The sequence below is a fragment of the Ambystoma mexicanum genome, chromosome 8 (assembly GCF_040938575.1).
Source record: "Ambystoma mexicanum isolate Mex_15411 chromosome 8, UKY_AmexF1_1, whole genome shotgun sequence".
Lineage (NCBI taxonomy): Eukaryota > Metazoa > Chordata > Amphibia > Caudata > Ambystomatidae > Ambystoma > Ambystoma mexicanum.
The window spans coordinates 464,150,313-464,167,330 of record NC_090929.1 but is presented as its reverse complement, the minus strand read 5'-3'; the positions used below and the strand labels follow the sequence as shown (position 1 = coordinate 464,167,330).

The 17,018-nt window shown below is 44.9% G+C and overlaps 1 protein-coding gene across 7 annotated transcripts in view; it reads right to left on the bottom strand.

Annotated features, from left to right (window-relative positions):
* Positions 1-2,325: 2,325 nt before the first annotated feature.
* The window catches only part of AGRN (agrin), an 835,885-nt gene continuing 821,192 nt past the window's right edge, over positions 2,326-17,018 (bottom strand). For 4 of the 7 annotated variants that reach the window (XM_069610068.1, XM_069610069.1, XM_069610070.1 and 1 more), the window contains 4 exons: positions 13,045-13,077; positions 10,996-11,220; positions 7,444-7,547; positions 2,326-6,800 (listed from right to left, as the gene is read on the bottom strand). In XM_069610068.1, coding sequence (XP_069466169.1) covers positions 6,643-6,800; positions 7,444-7,547; positions 10,996-11,220; positions 13,045-13,077 — 520 coding nt within the window. In that variant the 3' untranslated portion in view covers positions 2,326-6,642. The remainder of the gene's footprint in view (positions 6,801-7,443; positions 7,548-10,995; positions 11,221-13,044; positions 13,078-17,018) is intronic. The other 3 variants (XM_069610071.1, XM_069610073.1, XM_069610074.1) reach the window with 1 other exon arrangement.

The following is a 17,018-nucleotide window of genomic DNA, read 5'->3' as shown; positions in this document are numbered from 1 at the left end:
GTTAGTTTGGTCCTGCAACACCATCTAACCGCTCCACAGAGCTTTTGTACAATAAACTTGATTTATGTACAACCGTGTACTCGCTTCTTGGGTGGTGGGCCTGGTTTTGGTTAAGGTGATTGAAAGCCCATCCCCCCACAAAACCATGGGTGAGGGGCCAGGAATACCACTTCTCCTTTCATCATTCGCTCTGGCCACTGCCTGGAAGGCATACAGCAGACAAAGAAGGGAAGTCGGCGGTGTGATAGAGGACAATTAACACATCAGAGCCAAGTTTCTACCTGCCGTACCACACTTGGCTCAAGCATCGAAGGTATCTCGACAGAACCTGAATTTGCACTCTTCTCTGTGATAATGTGGTACTTCAACTTCTGATTTACAAAGTAAAACCATTTTCTAAAAATGAAAACCACCAGTTGATGTAACTTACCGTAGATTTATTTTGTGTGTGAATGAAACTTGTATTTACAGCATGAATTGCAATTAGATGCGTGGTGGTTTCAAACAACGACCAAGAGTAGGCCATGCAAACATACAATCCTAATCAAGACTTCATAAGGTGGCTCGTGTGAGAGGACAGCAAATGCTGGCTTTAAGGAACAGATTGCATTGGCAGCCTTGTGTGCGCTGCATGGTGAATAACACAAAGGAGTTGTGTTAGAGATGTCATTCGGGAGGGCAAACCAAAGTACAATGAAAAAGTCAGGTGATGGGACTGTTTTGTAGAGTGGCACTTCTGCCATTTCTGCAACCTTGTGCTAATAAACATCTGATGGATGGAATGCTTTCCATTAGCTATAGCAACCATCATTGCTCTGGACAATCTTCCATGGCATCATTTTTAGCCTACCTGCCACTTTACAGAAAGAGACGAGCCAATTGCAAACCAGTCTTTGTCCTACCACTAATGTGTGCTAGGAAAGTTTGCACACAGCAACGTTAGTGGTTAGAGTACTTTTAAAAGCTTCAAGTCACCACTTTTTAGTTTCATTAAAAAAAACAAGGCCTAGCCAGTGATGTCACCCCCTGTGATTCCACTCCTGGCCACAGCACCTGGGTAAATCTAAAGTTGGCACCCCGAACTGATGTGTAGGTTTTCCCATTTGCTCTGTAAAGCCTCTTTCCTTGCCCAAGATTGCCATGTTTTCAATCCCCATCCTTTCTTATTACTGCATTCGTGATTATGAGGGGTCACTGTTTTCTGTGGGCACAGTTGCCATGCTAGGTGCTTGAGAGTTCGGTGTTCAGATACCTTTTAAAACACTGCCTAAGCCGTCACCTCACTAGAGCCTATCACGTGGTCCTACAAGTGGTCTAAGCACACACAATATCTATAGCATCACATTTCGGTGATGTGCTTGGTCAGCTTATTGTTGCCATTAAACTAATTGAGAGCGTTAAAATTTACAGCCATTTAGTAATCTTTGTGATAGTCTTTGTTACACAACCTGTTTTTTGTCTGCATGCAGGATTTCAACCCGTGTGTGGACTATGTGCCACCTGTGTCAGAACTCCTTTGACAACAGTGTGTGTCTGGTGTCACCCCCTTCATATAGTGGTTTGGTAAAGTTGCACCTTCCCAGCCTGGAAACAATTACTAGTAGAAATACATGGAAACCTGTGCCTAAGGTGTATGAGTAAGGGCGGATAGGCAAAGTAGGTTTGTAAATCGAACAGTTGGCTGCCTAAACAGTGGCCACCCCCTGGATCCTCCCTGGTGCCTTCCCCAGTCACCCTCTGTTGCCCTATTATCCGCACCCTTTGCCCCCAGAACCAAAAGTGGACTCCGCTACTGCACATGAAAAGTGGGGTCAGGACAGATACATCAGAGAAGTTTTCTTCCTCACATGAAAACTCTTGAGGAGCTCGTTCAGAGCTCACTAATTGACTGCGGTACATAGCCAACAACTTGGCACATCCATCTCAGACCATCCGAGCCACAACCATGGTGCTGGAACAACAGACAAATGTAACACATTTTCAGACACTTCCCCTTCTAATGTCTGCTCTACCCTCCTGCCCAAACTAAGAAATTTGAGATAACATACATTCAAGCTGAAATGAGTACCACCCCTCACACCTCTCTGCTCGTCCCCGCTCCATTATTGTTAACCATTCCCTCGTTTCATAGTCTCTCCCCAAACACCCTCATCTTCCCATGATAGACCAAGGTACAGAAACCCAGTTGTGGGCACAATACATACTGTTCATTGGCCTAGCCTTGTTACCAGGGCACACCTACAGTGGTATCTGGCTCTGTGTGAAAGTACAAAACAAAACATTCCATTAAAATGATTCTTCAAAAAAAGTCAGACGACCAGGCTCTTCAGTTTTTTAAGGTTTTCCAACTTTATTTCATGATGATTGGGATTGGACAAGGACACAAGTAATAAAGTTAGTCATGGTTATAACATGCCAATGGGATGCTGTACATTCATAGATGCCTTAGTCCAAGGGCCCCAAACATGTGACATTTCCGGGTTCAAGTTGAAAAGGTGAACAACAATAGAACCTTTGAATTCCCAGCCCTGGCCCTCCATTGAATTCTAAGATTGTGGAGGCAGGTGAGGCTCCGTTGAAGTCATCATGGACTTCAACACAGATGAAAAAGTAAGGTCCAGCCCGTGCAGGATAGTTTGGGTCAGTTCTGTTTTTGGAAGGATCTCCTCCATAGTGGCCAGGAAGTGAATTTAAGACTGGTGGAGGAGGCTAAAAGTACAACTGCCCCAAAGTCTCCCAAAATTCCCAGGTTAAGGGGCAGCATCACCAATAAGCGATGAGGACTAACTGGCTCAGATGGTGTGGGTGGATCTGCCCTACCAGAGACTCATATCTTGGGGCACAGTGGCAGAACCTGCAAAGACTAAAAGCTTCATTTAAAAAAGTAAAAGTGGCATATTATTGTACGCACTAGTTATAAACATTAGTAAAATACCCTTCAAAATACTCAGGCTTTCAACAAATCTTAGTGGTCTCAGTTCACTAGTCTAGAAAATTAGTAGGTGCTGCCAGGAGAATTTAGAAAGAGAAAAGGTTTCAGCTTAAGGCATTTCTGATACAAACCAACACTGATTTTACGGTTTTCACCATAGAACACCGGCAATAAAACTTGCTTCAATGGAAATTGGGTTTGATGGAAACAGAATGGCCAGTCCAAGTCTTAATTAATCTATATATATTTATATATGTACATCCCTAACAAACGGTTTAGCACATTCTGTCTGATGAAAACCGAGCCTCCATGATGCCACAGCCCTGTTGCTAGTCCAGAATAGTGTGCAGGTTCTCTGCTTCTCCGTAAGTGTTCAAATGTGTTTTGTTTCAGTATCAAGCCATTGAGGCCTTCAGTAGCATCATTTGAATAAAGGACTTTGTGAGAGAATTCTGGATAGCTAGCTAAGGAAGGACTGTTGGATCACACAAACGCAAGTTATTGCGATACGTCACTATTGTTGCAACAACCAGGCTGTCCCAACTCCCTACCAAGGAATTAGCTTTGGTTGTATGTCCCGCCCAGACAGCTGCTTGCCATCATGGTAATTGCAAAAGGTCTACGACAATATTGAACGCCAACCATATCTACAGCCGACTCTGCACACAAATTATTGCTAATCAACCCATACCATGGGTTTGTTACGGTCTGATCTATATGAGAATGTGAAGCAAAAACGAATAAGTACACGAAAACAATGGCATCACATTACTCAGAATTTAAATATTGGGACAAGTTGCTTGCCTAGACCATGTAATCATGATGAACACATCTCCTGCACGGTTGCCAACTGTGGCTCGTCATGCCATATTGAGGATTCAAATCAGTTAAAGAGCCAGTCTCGGAGCACAGCATATGTGTCTTCCTTGAAGCAGGACCAAAGCCCCATACCACCATAATCTAGATATCTAAAGTGATGGAGAGCCAAATGGGAGTGATAGAAATTATCTCCCTGAAACCAATCAATAGGAAGAGCCTTTCTGTAAAGGAGGGCAATCAGCTGTCATTGTGCTTGGTCAAGTCGCGAACTGCAGTGGCTCAACAGCTGTAGACTTGCAGTGCTGCTGTGCGCGAACTCTTTAAAAGTTTTGAGAGCCATAGATTTCACAGCCCATTAAATGCTGCTACAGTGAGATAGAGTGAGAAGGAACTTTCACCCATGGGATCCTGACGCCAACATGTAGTGCTTCAAGCACACGGGCATCGATTCGGACTGCCATCTTAACTTGTTTCCCCCTCGAACTATGGGCAAAATCCAAAAACGCCTAGGAGATTGACCTTCAAAGCACCCTCCCAGAGTGTGAAAACAGAAGATACACACGTTCACAACGGTCCAATCAGGTTACACGACTAGAAGTCGTCCGCTTTGAAGAAGGGATACAGAAGCATCTATCAACACTTTGTTTTTGCAATAGAGGTTGTTTTAAAGTACAAATGCTGTGCAAGCATTAACTGGACACTTAAATGAACTGTCGGACATGAGTGTTTTGGTCCAGGTCGAATACTGGACATTCATTATGGCCGAAGGATGGAGAGTTCCAATACTCTAAATGGGGGTTTATTGACAACTCTGGATGTATCTTCATCCACAGCAGCCTCAGGGAAGTCAAACATGAGCCTAGAATACATACTCGATGTACCACACTCACTGGTTGTGGTAGGGCGTAGCCAAACAACTATATTTAATTTGCCAAATCAAGATGGTGGGAATGGGCCCCAAACCTATGAGACAAAGTGTACACTCATTTTAAATTTGGGAAACATTACAAAGACATGTATGGAAATCTACAAAATGTCACCACAATCCTTATTAGTTATATATTCACAAAGGGGGTAACACTTTCTCTGGAATTCTAAGCTGTTGCAGAAAAAAGGGCCACAACATTTTTTTCAACTTTACAGAGCACGGTTGCACATGATGCTATGCAACATCACAGCTGGGAGCCCAGTCGATTGTCGAGGACAGGCGGTGGAAAAGAAGAGCAAGTTGTGTCGCGGAACAGTACAATTCTCCTAGAGCGTGGCAGAGGCCGTCATTCACGCGGGACGTTCGATTCACGATTCTGAAACCCCGGCACGACATCGGGCAACCGAGATCAGCACAAATTCGAATCGCTCCAGCCCACGCAAAGAGAGACAAGTAGGTTGAAGGTTTTTCCGACACCATTGGAAAAATAAAAATAAAAGGGTTCATTAATGTCTTAAAAGGGTTCATTAATGTCTTACAGCTGGGGCTTTGTCATTTCTGGCTAAAAACAATCTCTAAAACAAAAGTACAAAAATAATACTCCATGCTAGCCTCAGCTCAAGATAATGGGGGATTTCATATGCCAGGATCCGCCCTAGTAGGAGACAGGGTCTCCACAAACCAAGTACGAAATGCAAAGAAGATCTTGATGCGTGTGAAGAGTGTGTGTACGCACGCGTGTGTCAATGTATGGATATATACTGCATTATATATACCTATAAATATAGAAAATATGTACACATATCCAAACCTCCTATCCAGTGTTACAGTACTGTCTTCAGCGCAGTTTAAAAGGAATGCATCAATTATACAAAGACTGCAAAGAAATACTTTTTTGGAAGTGGGAAGGGAGTGGGGGAGCCACAGAGAAAGTCGCTGAAGGGATGAGAGAACGACTGATCAACACAAGGGATTCTGAAAAGTTTACCTTTCTGTAAAGAGAAATATTTAAAAACAACCGGTCTAAAATAACGAAAAGTTACACCGCCAGCTGGGGTTTCAGTAAACAGATGCTGACGCCAAGCACGCGAGGGCGTGCAGCAGTCCCAGGGTGAGGGCACGCTATGCAGCGGTCTTCGTGTATGTATGGATCAGCTCAGTGTAAACAGTAGCTGGAGGAGGGGGAGGTCAGCAAAACATCTATCCAAGGTGGTGCCCGGCCACAAGGGGTACAAGCGCCACCCCAGCTCATGCACGCACTGGAGGTACGCTAAGCGGACAGTCAAGCGCGGGGCTAGAGCATGTCCCGCTGAGCGGTGAGCTTTGCGGAACCCCATTTTCCCCACACTTTTTGTTGGAGGCCTCTGTTAAGTCAGCCAACTGCATGATTAAGAACAGAGGAAATAAGGGGGGGGGTGGATAAATTGGGCGCAGACAACAGTTTGTGTGAGGAAATAGAAATGGAGTTACCGGTTAAAACATGGGGTGCTCACAGAAGGAGTTGAATTGGGTTCCACGAAGGGAAATAGAAGACAAAAAAGGGAGAGTAGAGAACAGGTTAAGGATGCCCTTCGTAGTGGTAATACCTAGCACCCAGAAACACCATCCTGCACCTGTGCCCCCACGCCAACCCCCTACAAAAAGGCAACTTCTAGTGCAAGAGTCCAGATCGCGAGGGGCCAACTCCAAATCAGTGCATGTACTTCATGCACCCCCCGCCACCCCCAGTTGTGTTTTTTCTTTTTGAAAGATGAGAATTGGTCCAACTTGAAATATAAACAACCAAACAAACAAACAAAAGAAAACACAAAAGAGAGGAATGCCGCCCCATCGTTCTCCCCCTCACAAAATATAAAAAGCCATACACATTTACAAAAATAGAAAAAAAAAACAGCAACGGGAGGAAGGGTGAGGTGGGGCGGACACAGCACCGGCAGAGGAATGGCCACGGTATGTCCGGGGATTATTTGTCCGAGCAGTGTAATATTGTAGGTTTGTTTAAGGCATCCTCCACCAGGTGCAGCTCCTGCTGGTCCACCAGCACATCCCGCATGCAGCCGATGAAGCCTGTGCTGTAGGCCTTGGGTAGCTTATACGACACGCTCAGCTTCTCCATGCCACCTGCAAGGAAGGAGATGCAATCATGGGTCACCAGGCAGAAGGGAAAGCAAGGCAAACCCTTGACATGTACTTCAATAGTGGTATGTGCTGCTGCCACATGTTTGATATGCAGCCTCTGAGAGGGTGCATAATCCTAAAAGGATTTTAGGCTGCACAGGAAGACGGTAAGATAAGCAAAGCACAAAAGGGGTGGGCATTTTTAAGGTTAGACTACCTTTTTAATTTTCAAGAATCGGGATTGCAGATATAATAAAAAGATATGCACTATGAGGAAAATAGCTCTAGAAACCCCCCCACCCCCAAATTATCAGGGTGTCAAACGACTCCAGTGAGGTCTTTAAGGACTTCTGTACAAACTTGCCTTTCCCAGGGACATTGCATTATAAGGAAAGGTTAAGTCTATATAAACCCCATCGATCTCAAGGACTTTGCTTAAACGTCTGTGGTTACAAAGAGTAAATTCATGTGTCGTAAATGGCCTACAAGGAGCAGCAGGAAGGGTCATCGGGGAAAAGGGCCCTTGCACATGAGCCCAGGGATAAGTGGTACGCCCCACCCCACTTCGCTCCCTTACATGAAACTTGTCTGATGGGGGAATCTCCGGCAGGTTAGTCGTACTGCAAGTCAGAGTAGGTTCTCTTACCAAGCCAAAGAGCTCCATCTGTGTCCAACTGCTTGGCTCCCAGAGGGGACGATGCAAAAACGGGTGCCTCGTTGCCCACCTGTAGCGTACCATCTCGGTTTTCCCTGCAGCAGAAAAAAAGCAACATTAAATGACCAAATGTACAGAACATACTTTCAGGCGCATATTTGGCTGGTGTTCATCTGTTTTTATATCCCAAATATTTTCAGGGTGCGATTCGAGTGCAGCAACTGACCAGCCTCATCAGAGATGCTGTACTGCAATGCACTCATGCTACAAAGCTTCTTGCTGGATGAATGGACTGCACATAATGAGTGGTCTTGTCTAATTTGCTACAAAAGCACATATGCAGCCCTACAGATAAGGGGGGTATTAGCCACTTTTACTCCCTAAAAATAGGCAAATGCTCCCAGAAAATCGGGAGTAAAAATACACCCAATAAAAAATTGGAAATGGATACATAGGAGCTTGTGCCCCTGCTTCCACCCAAACAGATTCATGGATACGTTTGGACCTGTAGTTTATGTAGTACCACAGGAAGAAACTATAATTATAGAAGAGGTCAAATTCTTCTTTTAATGTGCATGAATAACTTGGTGAAAGAAGTATTTCTCACCAATACATTCTGTTTTACAGTTGTATTTATTTTTACTCGTTTATAAAATACTCCCATTGGGGATGGGACTTCTGTTTTAACCCTCTAAAAAGCATTTTACTCCCAACTTAAAAAAAAAAAGTGAGTACAATACTCCCACTTCAAAATCTTATCTGGAGCACTGCACCTATGGTTCCTTTATACCACCTCTGGGGGTTTAAGCAGTTCTTGATATGCTGTGCTCATACACCATGCACTGGAGCAGCACTAAGGCAGGCAATATGGACCAAAGGTCATAGCTCGACATTTTTGGGGTGAATGGCGATATATGCCATATATCTCAATATTGTTTATGTGGGTTAAATGCTCAGTTGTAAGCCGCCAACTACATGTGAGAGGTCACAAACACCTTTATTTATAAGACATTGATCAACATAAAGTGAAAACACAGCGTTCCTCTTCTTGTTTGAGTAGACACACAGCTGTATAAATATCAAAATGTAAACAAAAAATGGTATATGTAATAATGTATATGCATGTATATATCTTGATGTTAACGATGTTGTCTCATCCTATGTCGATTTTGAAAATATATCGATATACATCTCCATAACTCTATAATCACCCAGCCTGAAATCAACACTCATTAAACCAATTAGATCAAGCACTGCCAGCCACACAAAAGATTCCCCAGGTTTGTCTTACACCAGATCCCAGAGTCATATCTACACATGGGAAGCAGAACATAGCATGGACTAGAATTCCCGGGGAGAGGTGGCACAGGCATTTCCACTTTGTTTTCCGAGAAGGAAAACTGATCAATAGAGAAGCTGCTCACTGCTGCATAAGGGACATTCAAAACAGATGTTCTGTCACAAGTGTGCACATTCCATAGTGGATGGAATCCTTTGAACACAGTGACAAGCTTTCCTTTGCGAAAAGGAAGCATTCGTGCATGTGTTGGCACAAAGGCGATATTATTTATTTTATTTTTATTTATTTTATATATTTGTTACACGCCCAGACCCTCGGGTGTCACGGCGTGGTTATAAGACAGCTTAGCAATTAGTAAAATTCAAAACATTACATTACATGATATACAGAATATACACAACAATATAAGACAACTTAGGAGTTAGCAAAATTCAAAACATTACATTCTGTGAGTTAGAGTATTCGCAATTGCAGAGTAATCACAGTAGTATACAATAGATGTTGGTGTGGGGTACCAGGTTGGGCTGGGGAGTGTAAGAGTTGGAAGGGCGTAAGGTGAAGGATGAGGGCAGTACTAGGGGGGGTACACACATGGGGCAGTAAGCATTGAACTGCAAATGGCGAGTAGCAGCAAGAAATGCGCAGTAGAGCAGTGACTGGAGCAGCAAAGAGCACAGGTCGGAAGCATGGCCGTATGGCACAATGGTCGCCGGTAAGCAGGAGTTGGCCAATGGGCATGAGCCAGGGGCCCTGATGCGTGAGGAGCAGCATCGAGGGCTGGTGCCTTGGTAGAGATGGAAGGAGTGAGACAGGACACTGGAGCAGGCTGGAGGAAACGCTACAGCGCAGAAGTGGGGAACGACAGAAAGGGTGTTGCTAAGCCAGCGTCTGTCCAGGAAGAAGCAGAACGGGCCATTTCTGACGTGTAACCAACCATGCAGCTCCAACTGGAATACGTAATGTATGTATGGACCACCCAGAGCAGGGGTGACTGTGTGTGTAGAGTTGTTGAGTGTCCAATTTCATTTGCAAATGTACATCTAGTTCTTATTTCTTAAGTCCAGCCTGTCCCCACCAACTTTCAGCAACCCCCATTTTACCAGGGCGTCTTTCCTAAAAACAGAGGCTCTATGAGTGAACAGGCCACGCAACTTGGCCCAGAATGTCACCAGCGGAATACACTGTGCAGTGCCGTCACCAACAGGAGACATTACCGGCCTCTGACCCTTGGAAATTCCCTCCCTTCCCACCACACCCTCTAGATATAAATACCCCAGCCACAGCGCAACCAATTCACGTCTCAACAGAGCTGGAATGAAAACGATCGAGTCTTTTGGCTATAAATAAACACGAGAACTCAGCCATGGGCAGCAGAGTCTTCGACGCGACCTTGCAAACTCCTGGGGAATCTGGCTAGAGCGTGTCCCAGCCTGCCCTTAGACCCACCGCAGCGTGACATGCTGGGAATACCACTCCCCAGACTAACACCTTCCTTTCATTCTGTCCCCTTAGTGACCCGGACTCCCCCCCCCCACTCCCCATAAGGAACGCTGTGTCGTACGATAGTGAAAAATGGACCTTGAACAGAGATTGTGTGGACTTGCTTTCCACAAAAACTAGACAATTGTAGGCACATTTGTCATCGGATGCAAAATCTACTCTTGGCCTGCTGCCTAAAAATTCACTGTTCTGATGTCCGACTCCCTGGAACGGGATTGCGTGCTTGCAATCCTACCGCGTGTGGCATTCAGACAAGACCGCATTGCATAGTTTGCATCTCCCCAACCAATCTACTCCATCACTCTATTAAGGGCAGAGCTGCATAAACATTTTTTTCCTTAGGTTGACTTCATGTACATTATACTAGATGAAGTGCACTTAAGCTATGTGTGGTGAGAATTGATCACTGAAGCATTCAGGAATTTACTAATAGTCCACCATGCAGAAAAGGGAGAGATTTTCTATTGATGGCCCAAAGTTCTAAACCCCAGCTCTTGCTTTTAGGTCGTCAATGGAATCCACGTTGGGGATTTCTCAGCATCGCCCTCAACACTGACTATTGCTCATATGAACAGAGTATCTTTACTTGTTACTTCTGCATTTGAAGAAGCAAATTATTCTTAGATTTTTTTGAGTACCCCATTTTGCTGTGGTGTACACAGTTACATTACTCCGGCTAATACATGTATCAAATAGCACAAGCTTACGTAGACAGTTGTTACAGGCTATCAAGCACCTCTTACCTCTGCGCTTTGATTCGGACCCACTGGTTGGTGTTGACCGGGACTGTCGAACGAAGGACCACCGGCTTGGACCCAAGATCGTAGGTCATTTCCACAAAGCCATTGACCACGGCTAGAGCAATGTAGTCCGAGTGCTCCATGCCTTTCCCACTCCAGAGAATCAGGCCCTGTGTGGCTTCCGTCTTGACGCTCAGCTCAAACTGGTTCATCTTCAGCGCCTTCTCACTGCAAGGGGGAATTAGGGGTAAAGGGAGGAGAGAACACAGGGACCCAGAATCAGAGCACGACCAATGGTTACCGTTGCATTGTGCCCACTGCAGTCCCAAAGAGCAGTGAGGGACAAGAGCCTGGGACCCTGTAGTATAGCCCTTTGAGGGTGAGCGGCAACAGGACTTGCTAATTCTTAACTCTTTAAAATCCTCTGCAAATTGGTGTATATCGGGAGTGGATTTGAGAGTCACAAGGGATCTGGGCACTTCCACTTGGAAGTATGTGCTAAGCAATTAGCCTCCTAGTGAGCATTAAAGGCCTCTTCCTGGAAGAAGATCCATGAACTTCCAGCCTCCCATACACCACACCCATGCTTCCACCCGCTCTTCCCCCTCCCACGATCACTAGGCATGAAGCCCACTGAACAATGGATTGCATACTTCAACTCTCTCTTTCTCTCTCTCTCTCTCTCTCTCTGAGGGGTGACAAGATCACAAGATCTGGATGATAGTCTGCCGTGGCCCATCGTAGACCAGCAGTCCTTTCTCATAGGCTTTGAGAAGCACGCAGCTACAGATGATTAAAAGGAAATTGCTCCTTAGGCCTCCCGCGAACCAATGCCAGAATAGAATTCCATACAAGTGAAACAGAAAGGCAGGATATTGGTCATATGACCAAGAGGTTTCAACCAATGTGATGGAAAAGAGGATTCACATGCCTTGTGCAATGCAGATTTGGATGAAGGCCATTGTATTAGATGGGAACCCACCACAAGGCAGAAGGCAAATATATTTTAGGTAAAGACCAAAGTGATTAATTGCAGTTTTGCTATTAAAGTCTTGCCTCTGCTACAGACAGACTTCCTTCTGGGACACATGGGTAGTGTAACAATTGTGTGGGTATGAAACCACTGTAATAGTGCCCCGATAACCTTTGTGATGCAAAAGTAGCTGTCATCTCAATGGTGACCATGACGGTCACCGTACACTGAAAATGCTCCTGCCTTTACACAAGAGAAGCGGTCGCCAGGGCAGCAGAGAGGGCACATTAATCCTGACTCCAGATCTTGCTAGTAGTCTTTATCTGTCATCATGACAAGTACAAGGCTGTAGAATGCTTTCATTTGAACCCAGGTGCAGAGGAATTTAAAGAGCATCATATTTTTTCTCTTGGATATACACACAGTCTATTCACAGAGCGACACACTCAAATGGGACACACCAATAAGCACAAAGGGCACACCACAGACACACAGCCAGGCCTTTTGATTTTTGAGGGCATGCATCTCTAAACTGAGAAATGTGAGTTTCGTTTTTACTGGTAATGAACAGGAGTGAGGATAGTGTATGCACAATATAGCTGAAACTGTGTCTATATATCTGACTTTCCTGAGGCTAGGGATTCAGCATAGGCTAGCGATTCAGCTCTGTGCGGTGACAGTAGTTTGCAAATTGTCATCATAGACTAGCTTGGACCTCTGGCTCTTTATTGTTGCACTGCTCAGCAGCACCCTGCTAGCCATTAATTAGCAACTTTCATTTAAAACCACACCTCCTGCTGGAAACTCACTGAACATACAGACATAGTGATGTACACATGGTCTAAGATCCTTTCTTGCAGAGCAAATAGATTCCACTGAAGCATAGGTAAAGGCTCAAATGATTGCTCTGGGGCACCCAAATAGAGATGCAGAACCATATATGCATTTTTAGAAACGTTTAGTCCTTTCTTTGAAATTGGTACCTCAGAAAAAAAGAGCACTGGCAGGCAACAACAACAAGAGCACAGCACAACACAACAGCAGCACAAGATGGTGGACCAGCACTACTAGAGACTCACCTTGGATCCCCAGAGTCATCCACAGAGTCAGGACTTAGAAGCAGAAAGAAAGGGGGGCATGCGGTGAGGGCAGGTGTGACGTAAAAAGGGTCTGCCCACACACCTTGTGGGACAATGCCGGCAAAACAGCCACGCAAATTCAAAATGTGGCTCATTCTCACCAGACCCAAATTCTGAAGCCAGCCCAAGTCAAACATGAATCCCACAAACCCCATCACTGGATATACACCCCTAAGTGCTGTGTATGAAATCTAATCAAACCAAAAATGTGAAAATATGAATCCAAATTGTGCCTCGGAACGCCCAAATTTTGGTGTGCAACAAAATAACTACTTACCTTCTGTAACATTATTTCTAAGGGACGATCTTCCTCCCACATCATCTGAAATCACTCCATGCACACACTACATATGGACATATTTAAACCTCCGGCTCATTGGTGGCCGCATAACAGCATCATGAGAACTACCTAGAACATAGTTGGTACACATATGGAACTACACATGCACCTATATATCTGTTCCAATGGATATTCCTTGCTCCACAGAGGCCAAAGGGAACTATAGAACTGGAGGGAAAAGAGCACAACAGAATTTGGGGTTACCACAGTATCCCTAAAAGTGGGGGCGTTAAGGGGGAGTGCGCTCAGGAAGATAGGAGGAAAAATTATCACCAACAGAAATGTGTGCTTTTGACAGATACGCCCACAAATTTCTCAAAGTAGTTCCATTGTACATATGGCGGAGAATAGGTTACCAGGAACTGATATCCTAGATGAGAAACTGGTGCAACGCAGAGTGTCCAAAATGGGCATCTTCTCCCATCAAACAGTGCAGGCAGTAATAGTTGGGAATTGTACGCAGAGACCACCAAATGGCAGAGTGATGTGAAAGGCAGAGTTAGCTGTCTGGCTTCTGGTCCAATTGGCCTGGATGCTTTAGTCCAGGTCCCAGGCAGAGCCAGGCAATGCTTAGGACTTTCCAGCAATATATATTTTGCTTGCTAACAGCTTTATCCTTCAGAAGTCCAGCAAATCCAGCTAACATCCGATTTTCAGTTTGGTAGAACATGCAACGAGACACAAACAAAACGTGTTCTGGATCAAGATGATGAAACCTTTCAACCATCTTTGGAGGGCGTGGAAGACCGAAGAACACTTGAAGATGCATCCTCGGAGAGAGAGGAAACTCAGATATCACCAAGCAGCTTCACTCTCATACTACCTTCTCCTTTGAAATTATCAAACAAAAGGGGCCCAGACATAGTGCCAGCAGCTGTTGGCAGCCTCAGGACACAGTAACTCATAGGCTCAAAAGGAGCAGCTGTTAAAAATCGAGCAACTCCAAGTTCCAGTTCCAAGATGGAACAAAAGGTTTCGGAGGGAAGACGTTAACCAACCCATTCAGAAACTATGCAACAGGCGTGCAGTCAAAAACAAACAAAAAGCCGGAATCCCAGAATAGCAACACAATATGGGCGAATGCAAATTCCATACCTACTATAGATAGATCATAGTGTGGCGGTCACTGCACTATAGTTTAGTATCATGTTCTATAGGAAACCCAAAAATGTAATTGCTATTAACTTTTGACTCGCATTGTCACAGGACCCCCGAGACTGGACATTTTGTGAAAGATTTGTTACAAAATGAAAGTGATTAAGAAAGCAAACAAACTGTTTTCGCCCTACTCTCATTCATTTCCCCATAAAGTCAAAATGTCTGAAGCGCACAGCAAAAACCGCTGGATGGAATTCGACCAAGTATGAAACAACTTGGGCATGAAACGATGACTATTTGCAGGAGGGGTCTGGGGTATTCCGTCCAGTAGTAGTTAAAATATTTTACGGAGAATGGGGTGCCCCATTCTCCCAAAATGATAGCTATATCTCCTATGGTGTTTTGCAGCAGAGAGGCTTTTTGCAGAAATAAAAAAGCCACCTTTTGTTTGGTTCGATGCAAGAGATAACAGGGGCTATTTCCAAAATAACAGGGGTTCGCGGAAAACAAAAAGTGCAAAAAATACCATTTGCAGGCAGAAAAAGGATGAAATGGCATCAGGCTAGAGGTGGGGAGGGGGAAGAAGACACCATGTGAAATTGGGGGATTGCTGGAGCTGTGGACCAGGTTCAGATCTCAGATGCTTTCTCATAACCAGGGTTATTTTCACATAATCAGGGCTTTAGAAGAAAACAGAATCGGGAATGAAAATGCGTCCCATGAATAGCCTGGCTTATTTTATGAATAACCAGGGTTCTTTCTAGTACATTACTATCATCAGAATTATACAAACCACGGTTATGGGGGGGGGGGGGAGGGGGGGGGGAGGGGGGGGGGAGTTCAAAAAACGAATTCAAAAATGCTTTAAAAATGTGATTAATACAAAAGAAATTGGAATGTTACAGCTACAGTGAGGTGTGGGGTACTGGGTGTGGCCGAAGACTATGGCTACTGGGTTACTTTAGGAACAGAATGGTGCAAATATGGAAAGTGGACTTGTTCGAAGGCCGTAGCTAGTGTGCCCCAACAAAACCTATTGGGGCAACATGTCAAGGGTCCACATCGTAAGGCCGTGGCCACTGTCCATAGCTACAAGCCATGGCTGGTGTGTCCAAAAGAAACCTAGTTGTGTAGCCATGACCAATGGCCACTGGCCATGGCCATGTCTTGTGGGCCCATTTAGGAAACCTATGGAGCCACATGTAGAGTGCCCACGACAGTGGGCCAGGTAGAAAGCTATCGGGGCAACACGTAGGCCGCACCCGAAGGCCGGGGCCAATGGTCATGGGGGAAGGCCACGGCTAGTGTGCAGGAAAGAAAGGACGTGTTAAGATACAGTGGGCACGACTGAAGACCCTGGCTAGTGGCCTCTAAAAAAACAATGGTATAACAAAACCCTTGAAATTCAGCATATGTAGGAAGTCATGACAGCTTAACCTGGCGTGTTCCCGTTGCAAAGCCCATGAGCACATACAAAATGGCTTTATGGGGACATCAACAGGAGTGTGCCGAGGTAAGCTGGTCATGACTTCCCACATCTGCTGAATTTCAAGGGTTTTGTTGCATTAAATCTGCACAACTTAACTGCACCTTAACCAAGAAGATATATATGGAAGGTAAAGAGTGCAAAACCGGGAGAGAATAGACTGGAAAGGATAGGGAGGGGAGAAGGTGGGACAAAATAGCAGTAAGTCGGGGTGGAACCACCATGTAAAGAAAAAACAAAAAAACCCTGAAAACAAATCACCAGAAAAGAATGTCTATTTTGCTTTTTTTCGGGGCACAAATCGGACATACAACCATAGAAACTTAAGAACCCTGCACAGGGGTCATTTTGGATGCAGTTTAAGGGGCTAAATAGCACTAACTGTGCCTAGATTAGGGCCACTATTGCATACATATAACAGCTGTACAATACCCATAACACAGCATCAGCTAGAAAATGTGCTTCACCTTCTAAGCATAACCTGCTTCAATGGAGGTCATATGGCCTGACAACATCACACCAAGACTCTCTCCTGTGAAGTCCCATTGCCGGTATCTCAGTCTCCCAACGGCTGGGCATGGAAGTGCCAGGCTTGCTTGCCCCAACCGCTCCCACATATGCTTTCATACATGTACCAGATACACCACACACTGCTCCAGTGGCATCCATGACGCCTGCCATGGATCTGCACCCATGACCCTTGGTGGCTGTTTAAAAATGTTCACATCCAGACTCTGCATGGAACCATTGCAAAAGAAGAGCAAATGCATTGAGGGGGTGGGAGAAGGATTATCCATTGGAAACTAACCATCACTCTTAGCCCAAACAAAGAAATCCTAAATTCCCATAACCATACACACGGATACCAAAAGAAAGGTCAGACCCTAAGTGTTAATTCCTAACTCTGAAAATAAACCCCTAAACACTGAGCCCACCCAATTGATAACACGTTTAAACCCAAACGTTAAACGCGCCTTGAAACACTTGTGT